Raw genomic sequence first — 12,836 nt, forward strand, 5'->3', positions numbered from 1 at the left:
GAGTTTGCATGTTCTCCCAATGGTGGCGTGGGTTTTCTCCGGGTGCTCGGTTTCCCCCACAGTTCAAAGACATGCGCTATAGGTGAATTGGGTAAGCTAAATTGGCCGTATGTGAATGAGAGTGTTTTCCAGTGATGGGTTGCAGCTGAAAGAGCATCCGCTGTGTAAAACATATGATGGATAAGTTGGTAGTTCATTTCGCGGTGGTGACCCCAGATTAATAATGGAACTAATTCAAAAAGAAAATGAATGAATGAATGGTTAAAACTTAATTTTGTTACTCACATAAAGCTCTAGCATGCTTGTATTAAAAACGTGCAGAATAAACTACTAAAAAATCTTTTAGTTTTGTGTTTTCTTTTTTGGCAATAAAAAATGTCAAATGATTTTTTATGACATGACAGTAAAAAAAATTAAGTATAGATTTAGTTTATTGAATCAGCTGCAACAGGCTTTCCCCCAAAGCATGACCAATAAAAAATTAAATTAAAAAGGGGGTGTAAACTTATTAACTGCAAACTGCAGTAAGACATGGACGTCATCTCATGGGCTTCTCATGAATAATAGCAGAAATAAGGCTCTCGTTTAAGAAGAGCCTGAATCAGAGTCTGCATGTTGATTCATTCGGCCATCACTCCCTCTCGGATGAGATTCAGCTCATAGCACTGAGTCTCGTAGCGGTACGCCATGCGGATCTGAGCCACGTTGGTTTTGCGGATGTCGTTTCCCTCAGGACCGTCCTGCAGGTAGCTGGTGCCCAGGAAGTGAATCTTCTCCTGTTTGGGAGACAATAAAGATCATGCTGCAGTGTGGATATTAAGATGTGATTTGATAAATTGGTAGATAAATATATATAGTTGAAGTTACAATGAATAGCCTTCCTATGATTTTTTTTTCTGTTTTAAATATTTCACAAATGATGTTTAACAGAACAGGAATTTTTAACAGTATTTCCAATAAAAAATTTTCTTCTGGTGAAAGTTTTATTTGTTTTATTTCGGCTACAGTAAAAGCAGTTTTTAATTTTTGTAAGACCACTGTAAGGTAAATTTTATAAACCCATTTAACTATATATATTTTTTGATAGTCTACAGAACAAACCATCGTTATATAATTATTTGCCTAATTACTCTAACCTGCCTAATTAACCTAGTTAAGCCTTTACTTGTCACTTTAAGCTGAACACTAGTTTCTCAAAAAATATCTAGTAAAATATTATGTACGATCATCATGGCAAAGATAAAATAAATTAGTTAATAGTATTATGTTTAGAAATGTGCTGAAAAAAATCTTTTTGCAATTAAACAGAAATTAAGAAAAATGTATACAGGGGTCTAATAATTCGGGGGTGGGGGGGCTAATAATTCTGACTTCAACTGTATGTTAACAAATTAATAATAAACTAAATAAAAGCATTGTTTTACACAGTGCAGGACTGTAGGTCAACTGTAAAATATAGACTCCGTATTATTAGATATTATTAGAATCATGTCAAATTCAAATGTTTTGAAATAGAAAAATATCACTTAAATTGGTGTTGTTATTAGGTACAATTACAACTATTTTGTCTAGTTGTTGTTAATTAAGGCTGAAATGTAATAAAATATAATATAATAAATTATAAATGTAGGGCGATGCGGTGGCGCAGTAGGTAGTGCTGTCGCCTCACAGCAAGAAGGTCGCTGGTTTGAGCCTCGGCTGGGTCAGTTGGCATTTCTGTGTGGAGTTTGCATGTTCACCCTGCGTTCACGTGGGTTCCCTCGGGGTGCTCCGGTTTCCCCCACAGTCCAAAGACATGCGATACAGGTGAATTGGGTAAGCTAAATTGCCTATAGTGTATGAGTGTGAACGAGTATGTATGGATGTTGCCCAGAGATGGGTTGCGGCTGGAAGGGCATCCACTGGGTAAAAATATATGCTGGATAAGTTGGCGGTTCATTATGCTGTGGCAACCCCCCCGATTAATAAAGGGACTAGGCTAAAAATCAAATGAATAAATGAATAATAAATTATAAATGTTAGATCAAGTGCAACTAGAAATAAAATGAAACACACTGCAGGAGTGTAGCTCAAATTTAAAATGTTGATTAGGTATTTTTGGATATTATTAGAATCACTATGCTATTATTCTAAAATAGAAAAGTACTACTAAAATCAGTGTTGTTATTAGGTAAAATTACAACTATTTTTTCTAGTTTTTATTATTTGAGACTGAAATGTAATAAATTACAATTTAATCAATTATAAATTTCAGATCAAGAGCAACTAGAAATAACTACAAAAAGTTATAAAATAAATAAAAATTAAATTAAAAAATAAGACTATATTAAAAAATAAGAAACCAGAAGAAAAGCATTTTTACATTTAAAAGCATTTTAATTACATTTTAATTACATTCAATTACATTTAATAATTGCAATATAAAATAAACAGAATGTATTTTTTCTTATTAATATTAATAATAATTATTATTTTTAAAGTAATAATAATAATAATAATAATAATAATAATAATAAATATGTATTACTATAATAATAATATTAATAATAAGTATTATTATTATTATCATTGATAAAAATAAATAACAGATAATATAACAAGGATTTTTAAAAAACATTTACCTTTATAATAATAATAATAATAATAATTTATATAATTATATATATATATATATATATATATATATATATATATATATATATATATATATTAATTTTTATTTTTTTAATATAATAATAACAATAATTATAAAAATAATATTAATAATAATTATTATTATATTACAAATAAGTTTTTAGTTAGAAATAAAACAAAAATATTAATAATACATAACACTAAATCTAAATATTTTCATGCAAAAAAGCTATAAAAATAATATTCAAAATAATATTTATTACATTATATAATATTAATAATACTTGCACACATTTATATTAAAACATACTTAAAATACATTATGAAACTATAGTGTAAACATTTAAAGGCGTGTCACAGTTAGAGATGTAATTTGTAATCCTTAAACATTTACACTGTGCACTATTAGTTCAATAAACATAACAGTTGCTGTGTAATAACCAAAACCCCACTGTGTGTAAATGTACATCTGAAAGCGAAGTGATGTTCAGTTGAGCTGGCCTCACCTCAGCAGAAAGGCCGCTCTGCAAGACACTGTTTCTGGCGATCTCACACATGTCACAGGTGCTGAGCTTGAACACCTGCGCTGCGATGGCGTACTCCTCCATCAGTGGCTCCTGTTCATGAGTGCACATAAAAAAATAAACACATCAAATCAAAGAAAACAGATGCATGACAAGCATCAGGAAAGCTGCATACCTTGGTGTAGTGGAACTGCATGGGGTCATCGGTGGACAGAGAGACCATTAGGCCCTTCTTATGAAACTCTAGCAGGGGATTCTTGTTGTACTCCAAGAACAGACTGTTGTTGCTCAGAGGAGACATGGCGATGGGCACCTGAGCCAGGTAATACAGGTACTGCAGGACTGGACTCTGAGAACACATAAGGACACACTGGCTGCTGTATTTCTGTCATGATTTAATGACCATTTTCATATTAACTTGAATATATATGTATATGTATATATATATATATATATATATATATATATATATATATATATATATATATATATATATATATATATATATAAATATATATACACATATATATATATATATATATATATATATATATATACATATACATATATATATATATATATATATATATATATATATATATATATATATATATATATATATATATATATATATATATATATATATAGCATTCTTATTTGCTTAAATAATAATAATAATAATAATAACAATAATAATAATAAAAAAACCTGCTCAATAGTGTTTTCACGACTTACAAAAAAAATTATAAAATAAAATAAATAAAAAATAGTAAAAAAAAAAAATAATAATAATCATAATAATAACAACAATAATAATAATGTGAGATTTATAACGGCAGAAACATTAATAAATAATACACAACTTTTTAGTCATTCATTCATTCATTCATTCATTTTCATCTGCTTTTCCGGGGCCGGGTCGTGGGGTCAGGAGAAAACCCCAGACTTCCCTCTCCCCAGACACTTCCTCCAGCTCCTCAGGGGGATCCCGAGGCGTTCTCAGGCCAGTCGAGAGCCATAGGCCCCAATTACAGTAATACATTTTAGTTTTAAAACAGTGTTCTAAAATTAAAACGATCTGCGTCCACACTGGTGTTTCACCTAGCTTTTCTGAACAACTCTCCATCCACACTTACAAAAATAAATAAATAATAATGTAGACTTTGCGTCCACGCTTTTGTATGCTTTCATCTGTTATTCTGTAATGTCTAAAAGAAATCTGCATGGGCAAAAACTACAGTAATATATAATAAACATGTTCTTGAACCACATAGTAAAGTGCATAATGAGTACAACTCTTTGTTAATGAACATTAGTGTAAACCGTGGTGGATTGTAGTGTAGAAAACTGAAGCCTATTGAATAATTTGTATGTTACTACAGTTGTGTTGTACCACAGCAACAATATAATTACTACGACAGTGTAATTCAAATATTTATCTACAGTATGCTTCCAAACACTTTAGTATTTACTATAGCAGTGGTTCTCAAACTGTGGTATGTGTACCACTAGTGATACTTGGGCTGCCCTCTAGTGGTACGCGGAGGAGTCAAATATGTCATTTGTACCGGCTACATACATTTCAAAATTGATCAAAAATGATTTATATATGAATTTGATGACATATAGCCTATATTTCTGAGGTCCAGGCAACATTTCCAGGAGTTGATGAACTGGCTACTGTATGGTAATACTTAAGATTTTAGTACAGGAGTTTTTTTTTTCCATTTTAAGAACATTAAACTTTAATTTTTTACTTTTAAAAGCATGTTTTATTTAAATTATGACGTTTTTAGATTTTTTGTTTGTCTTTTTTGTACCTATAAGCACAGTACACTGTTAATGTTCAAACTATTTATCATGTTTAAAATGTCTGACAAAAATAAATATTCTTAATAATAGGAATTAATCTGCCACGTTTTTGAACTGTGCAGAGCTGTCGCTGCTTTACTGGGCTTACTACGCTACTAGTATTTTAATACTGGTTGTTATGGTGGTACTTGGACAGTTGCGGTTGTTATGGTACTCAGACACTTCTTTTCTGAGGTGGAACCACTGTACTATAGTATTTTTCATGTAATATAATTATACAGTGTGTACCGCAGCGATGATATGCAAATATATTCGAGTTCAGTAGAAAACTCAGCCCTCTTCTTGATATAAAGATCATGCCCAACATATGTGCCTATTTTCTAATTAGATCTCCTTTAAAATATGGTATAAATCACAAAAATACAGACTTTTCTTTTCATTTATTTATTTACTTCCTACAGTGGCCGAGAGAGCTAAAGCACATGCAATTACACAAAACACCAGCAAATAAAGAGACGATCTTTATTAATTTGACAGCACACGTGTGGCAAATTGGTCACAACACAAACAACTGAAGAAACAAGCTGCAAATGGGTCACAACACTTGCAAATATCCACTTAACACAACGGAAATGTTTCAAGGGGACCCAAAACCATGTTGTACCCAGCTGAGATATGGATGTGTTATTATGCCGTGACTGTTGCTCAGTGAAGTGATTGGTGGTCTTTGAAAGGCGAGTTGTTTTTCATTTATTTTAACATTCTAATTACATGACATCAGGGGCGTAGCAACTGTGGGGGACGGGGGGGATACGCCTTCATTTATTTTAGAGACAGACAGTTTAGAAACAGGTGATTAAGAATGTAAACTTCAGATTTTATACAGCTGTCCCCCCACTTTTAAAATGTCTACTTTGCTCCTGCACAACATAAACAAAAACACATCCATATCTCAGCAGGGTCCGTCATGTTTTTGGGTCCCCTAAAAACATTTCTGTTGTGTTAGGTGCATACTTGCAAGTGTTGTGACCCATTTGCTGCACATTTTTTCAGTTGTTTGTGTTGTGACCAATTTACAACACGTGTGCTGTCAAATTGATAAAGATCGATTCTTTATTTGCTGGTGTTTTGTGTACCACATAATTAAAAACAACATATTGGGTGAGATATGAAGAAACCCAACATTTGATCATTTTTTTTAACCCAACAGTGGTGTTTGCCCACATTTGATCACATTTCACTGATTTGATTTAACTCACTAGAATGGCGTGAACTTGCGAAAAAATACTTTTTCAGTTGTCCAGCCAAATTAACTATATGTAGTGCACTGGAAAATCTGGCAGTCAGATAATTATCTATGTGATAATAGAGGAATGTTCCAAAATATCAATAATCAATTTTCAGCTAACATCATAGCTACTGCCTTTTAGCTTTGCACCACAGTGTATTTTAATTGTGTGTATGAGGTGAAGTGCGCCCTCTAACGATCAGGATGAGTGAATGGTGTATTTACCTTCTTGAGGTTGAGGCCGTGAGAGATGTTGTCTGCGGTCATGAAACAGGCCAGCAGGTGAGTGACGGCTCCAGCTTCACCACAGTGAGGTCTGAACTGAAACGTGTTCATTCCTCTTTCCCTGCACGACACAAACACACAACAAACAGTGACTTTGCACGGTCTGTTATTAAATATTTTAACTTCACTGATGTATTGAAGCTCATTTTACTCATTTTACATAATTTTTTTTTTGTTGTTGTTCATACAAACTATCCGGTAATGGGGAAGTCTCCGGTTAATGATTCGAAAGGATCTGATCAGAATGAATCTTCAGTTACAAGCTCACTGATAAAAATGATCTGGTAAGAGCAAGTCTCTGGTTAACCCTTTACTAATTAAAATGATCTGGTCAGAGTGAATCTCCAGTTAACGATTCACTGATTTAAATGATCTGGTCAGAGTGAATCTCCAGTTAATGATTCACTGATTTAAATGATCTGGTCAGAGCGAATCTCCAGTTAATGATTCAATGATTTAAATGATCTGGTCAGAGCGAATCTCCAGTTAATGATTCACTGATTTAAATGATCTGGTCAGAGCGAATCTCCAGTTAATGATTCACTGATTTAAATGATCTGGTCAGAGCGAATCTCCAGTTAATGATTCACTGATTTAAATGATCTGGTCAGAGCGAATCTCCAGTTAATGATTCACTGATTTAAATGATCTGGTCAGAGTGAATCTCCAGTTAATGATTCACTGATTTAAATGATCTGGTCAGAGTGAATCTCCAGTTAATGATTCACTGATTTAAATGATCTGGTCAGAGTGAATCTCCAAGAAATGATTTAGATATTCAAATGATCTGTTTAGAGTGAATCTCCAAGTAATGATTCAGATATTCAAACAATCTGGTCAGAGTGAATCTCTAAGTAATGATTCAGATATTCAAATGATCTGGTCAGAGTGAATCTCCAAGTAATGATTCAGATATTCAAATGATCTGGTCAGAGTGAATCTCCAAGTAATGATTCATATATTCAAATGATCTGGTCAGAGTGAATCTCCAAGTAATGATTAGGATATTTAAATGATCTGGTCAGAGTCAATCTCTAGGTAATGATTTACACATTCAAATGATATGGTCAGAGTCAATCTCCAATTAATGATTCACTGATACAACTGATCTGGTGAGGGCAAAACTCAAGTTAACGATTCACTGATTTAAATAATCTGGTTAGAGCGAATATCCAGCTAATGATTCAGATATTACAATGATCAGGTCAGAGGAAATATCCAGTTAATGATTCAAATATTCAAATGATCTGGTCAGAGATAATCTTCAGTTAATTATTTACATATTTAAATGATCTGGTCAGAGCGAATCTCCTGTTAATAAATTACATATTCAAATGATCTGGTGAGAGCGACTCTCCAGTTAACAATTTATTGATTCAAATGATCTGGTCAGAGCGAATCTCCAGTTAATGACTCACTGATACAAATGATCTGGTGAGGGCAAAACTCCAGGTAACGATTCACTGATTCAAATGATCTGAGGTATGAGATAGTCCATGGAACAAAATTGTAAAGTGTATAAAAAAAAAAAAAAATCGGTCACATATTTTAAGTCAGGAATTGTAATCCTCCAACATTCAATAACGAGCACCAGTACATTTATCCAGCACACAATATTCCAAAGCAAGGTCCTTCTGTTTATATCACTGAGATACTCACTTGCGCAGCTGGTTGAGAATGGCGATGTTAGCATACATGTAGTAAATCCAGTAAGTGTACGAGGGGTTCTTTACAATGTCCCATTCCTCAGGTTTGGGGCTCTTTGTGGAGAACATGTGGCCGCTGTGTTTGGACTCATCGTCCACGCTGTCGAAGCCTGTCACCTACAGAGGGAAAAACACAGGGCTGGAAGAGTTAAAATATTACAGATGTTTTCTACAATAATATTCAAAAATGACCATTTTTTGATTTGGTTTGATTTAATTACTCTGAAAATAAAAATCATAGACTTAAAACAATTCTTTAAGCAAAATTTCATCATGGGCGAAATGGAGCGGGATGAAGCACAAGCTTATTATTTTCCCGACTCCATTACCACACACATAATTCGTCTATTACTTCAACTTATTTCTTCTTTTACTTATCTCTTCTTTTTTCATGGGACATATAAGCTTTACATGAGACATATTTTTTCCTTTTGGCATCTTTGACATATTGTATGTTTGATTCCATTCGTGCATTTACATTTTATAACAAAGTACTGCAAACAGCCATTATATAAAATTTCATCATACCTTTCTCATTTCATCCTTTTTTCAATCACCTTCATCATTGTATTCCTTTAATAATACATATTTATACAACTTTTTAAATTGATTAATATCCTGACATTGTTTGAGCGTTTGATCCAGACTATTCCGTAATTTCACACCACACAGACAGACATTCACAAACTTTTTAAAGTTGTTCTTGTTTTCAACCTCCTAAAATTTTGTTCTTCTCTCAGATTATATCCCCCTTGTCTTTCTTCAAAAAACTTTTGAATGCATTTCAAATGTAATGTAATTTATTTCTAGCTTCTAACGTATATTGTGCTGTTTTAAATTTAACCAAATCCCTAAACTTAAGCATCTTTAAATTAAAAAATAAAGGATTTGTATGCTCCAAATACCCCACATTTTCTATCAGTTTAATGACTTTTTTCTGCATTGTACATAAGGATTGTACGTTAGATTTATATGTATTTCCCCAAACGCAGTATACCTATTTCTTCAACACAGTTACTCATATATGGCAACATAAGTGTGTTATATAATACATACATTGATTTATTGTCCAGGATAAATCTTTCTTTATGCACATTTAAAATGTTTTAAATACATTTTAAAATAATCTATTCCCATGACTGCAAAAACTAATCTTCAGCATCATTATTTCAGTCTTGACTGTCACAATCTGTCAGAAATCAAGCTAATATGTTGATTTGTTAGTAAATATCAATGCTGAAAAATGTAGAATTCATGACTAAATAATATTAGAAAAAAAAAAAAATCGGCATCATTACTCCAGCATCAATTGTCACAATCTGTCATAAAGCAATCTGATTTGATTAATTTGAGATTTGATCAAGCTGATTTGGTAGAAAATATCATAAATGCTGTGTGAAAAAAAAAAGTGTGGGGAAAAATGTGGAATTCATGAATACAATGAATAAATTCAAGAATATAACTGTGAGTAGCTCGAAAATACAGCATTTATTTAAATTCATTCATTTTCTTGTCGGCTTAGTACCTTTATTAATCCGGGGTTGCCACAGTGGAATGAACCGCCAACTTATTCAGCAAGTTTTTTACGCAGCGGAAGGCCTTCCAGCCGCAACCCATCTTTGGGAAACATCCACACACACATTCATACACTACGGACAATTTAGTCTACCCAATTCACCTGTACCGCATGTCTTTGGACTGTGGGGGAAACCGAAGCACCCGGAGGAAACCCACGCGAACACAGGGAGAACATGCAAACTCCACACAGAAACGCCAACTGAGCCGAGGCTCGAACCAGCGACCCAGCGACCTTCTTGCTTTAGTAAATCTTTAGTAAAATTCTGACTGTACTTTAATGATTTGATCATTTTAATGTATCCTTGTTGCATAATGTGTTACTGATAAAGAAATATAAAACCCTTTAGAACTTTTAAAAGATTTTTAAAAAGTTATGAATAAAAAAAGACAACTTCTCTTCTCTTTCTCTCTTTGCTCAAGTTTTTCTATTACATTATTAGCCAGATTCGCTCACATGCTTCAAGAAGACACTCAGCTCTGGGTTGGAGTTCGGGTCAATTGTAGCCTGGAAAACAGGGAGGAAGATGTTTTCCAGCATCTTTCCGAAGTGTGGCACAAAGTTCCTGCCTCTGAAAATGTCGCTAAAGGGAGAATCAAAAGAAAACATGAACTGTTAGTCAGTGGTGTAAAGTAATAAATTACAAATACTCAAATTACTGTAATTAAGTAGTTTTTCTTCAGGAATTGTAACTTAATAAGTAGTTAAAAATTAGTAATTTACTTTCCCTTTAGAACAACTTCACCGCAGAATCTGTACATTTACTCCGCTACTTTCCTTCAACCTGCAGTCACTACTTTGTTTTTTCTGTCTAAGGGGATTAGAAGAATCAGTCCTGTGATCCTGTCCAATCAAATCACACATTGAAGGTAAATCGCATCATAATGAACTACCTCAAGACATGGGTGATTTGTAATTGCAGCAAACTGTTAGGAAGCATTAAAAGTGTCTAAGAAGATCCAAAATCTTTACATGCATTTACCCAGAGACTGTTTAGATCAGGGCTGGCCAACGCTGTTCCTGGAGATCTACCTTCCTGCAGATTTCAGTTGCAACCCATATTAAACACACCTGCCTGTAATTATCAAGCAGCGTTCAGGTCCTAATTAATTGGTTCAGGTGTGTTTAATCAGGGTAGGAGCCAAACTCTGCAGAAAGGTAGATCTCCAGGAACAGGGTTGAGCACCCCTGGTTTAGATGCATGTCACTGATGACAAGATGGCCGATGTCAATGTCCCTCCTAAATTCATCAACAAATATCAACGTCTAATGATGTTACAGCTTGACATTTTGTGAACGTTACCAATATGACGTCTATCAGATGTTGGATTTTACTTGCCATACCTGACGAATAAATGTCAGTATTTGACGTCAATATGATGTTGGTTTAAGATGTTTGGTCACTTTCTAAAACAACCTAAAATCAACCAAATATCAATGTCATTTGATGTCAGTATTGGACTTCGAAACAATATTGTCTTTAGACGCTGGCTAGACATTAAGTTTTGGTCACTCAAACATAGCCTCATACATAGCCCAACATAATGGAACAAAACAATCAGTCTACCGGTGTGAAAGCACTAATCTAACTCAACTTTTAAGAATGGACAGAATTACAACTGATTTACAGTATATATGGAGAAACATACTTGTGATCAGATTAACAAAACTGCCATTCAACACCAGGGGCCTGTTTCAGTAAGGAGGTTCAAACAACTCAGAGTTTAAACTTGAACTCTGAGTTGATTTACCGAGAGATTAAAAACTCTGAGTTTTCGGTTTCAGAATAGCTGATCTGAGTTGGGTCAATCAACTTCGAGTAGACCAACTCAGAGTTAAGCGCGCACACCGTGACTTTAAAAAGGCATTATCAATAGAGCGTAGACATTACGAGTGACTATGGCAATATCTTATAAAAGAGATCACCATTTCTTTCTCCAGCTGAACTTGATGTTCTCATGCAAAGTTATAGCAAATATGAGTGTATATATTTGAAAAGAAGCAACCATCAGTGAAGAAGAGACAGTTAGCGTGGGAAAACAGCTGCTCAAGTTAATGCCTAATTTCACTTTTTAAGTATTTAAATATTTAAGTATAATAAAATAAGTAATGTAATTTGTGACGTTTATATTTTTTTTCTAAACTTTTTTATACATTTATTAGTGCACTTGTGTGTCTGCCTTTTTTATTGATCAAGGGATAGAGGTTAATATAACATTAAGAAGGTAAGCAGTACTAAAAATATTTTTTAGAAAGAATAATAATCCCATTAATCTAGTTACAGTGCATGTCGAAGGTGAATTTAATTTAATTATTTATTAAAAAAGGATAAGCCATTCTCGTACAGTTCTTCTGTGTGTGACTATAGGCAATAGCTATGTTTCCATCCAAATATATTACATAAATTTATGTGCAAAACTGGAATATTGCATAAAAGATGCGAATAAAATTCCATCCAACGAGTCAAAGAGAAAAAAAAATTGTCACTTCCTGATTAAACTGGCACCAAATATCAACAGTAAAAACAGAATTTACTGTGGTAGAAGAAGCTGCGTCAATTAATTCTTTATTTAGCCTAATTAATGTACTTGCGCCTCGATGTCAGAAGACTGAAACACAATGAACACGTGGGGGCGTCTGAAGCCATGAGACGCGGAGACTCTTGACACGCACCAGACGTTCGGAGGTAATTAATAATATACAATAATACTGAAACAGTTAAGGCATTTTACAATGACTAAAACAATATTTAAGACGTGTTACAGTGTGCTCAGCCTGCTGGTTTGTCCATTTACACACATTTTCATTATCATATGATCATGATCTTTTTTTAATGTACATACTGTAATTTGTTCAGAAAAAGTGTTTCCATCGTAGTTTATGCGCACATTTTCTATCGAATAAAAGTTTATCCTACTCAGTTATGCGCGGTTTTTATGCATATTTTAAAAAGTTATGTGCATCATGACGTTTCTATCAATCGTTTTTATGCACGTATCCAAAATAAGCAT

At 33.4% G+C, this 12,836-nt stretch overlaps 1 protein-coding gene across 3 annotated transcripts in view; it reads right to left on the reverse strand.

Annotated features, from left to right (window-relative positions):
- Positions 1–413: 413 nt before the first annotated feature.
- Positions 414–12,836, reverse strand: part of ampd1 (adenosine monophosphate deaminase 1 (isoform M)) — a 35,737-nt gene continuing 23,314 nt past the window's right edge. For all 3 annotated transcript variants that reach the window (XM_073909260.1, XM_073909259.1, NM_200893.1), the window contains 6 exons: positions 10,282–10,408; positions 8,203–8,366; positions 6,484–6,604; positions 3,334–3,507; positions 3,141–3,251; positions 414–776 (listed from right to left, as the gene is read on the reverse strand). In XM_073909260.1, the coding sequence (XP_073765361.1) occupies positions 621–776; positions 3,141–3,251; positions 3,334–3,507; positions 6,484–6,604; positions 8,203–8,366; positions 10,282–10,408 (853 nt within the window). In that variant the 3' untranslated portion in view covers positions 414–620. The remainder of the gene's footprint in view (positions 777–3,140; positions 3,252–3,333; positions 3,508–6,483; positions 6,605–8,202; positions 8,367–10,281; positions 10,409–12,836) is intronic.

Source organism: Danio rerio, chromosome 8, assembly GCF_049306965.1.
Source record: "Danio rerio strain Tuebingen ecotype United States chromosome 8, GRCz12tu, whole genome shotgun sequence".
Taxonomy (NCBI): Eukaryota; Metazoa; Chordata; class Actinopteri; order Cypriniformes; family Danionidae; genus Danio; species Danio rerio.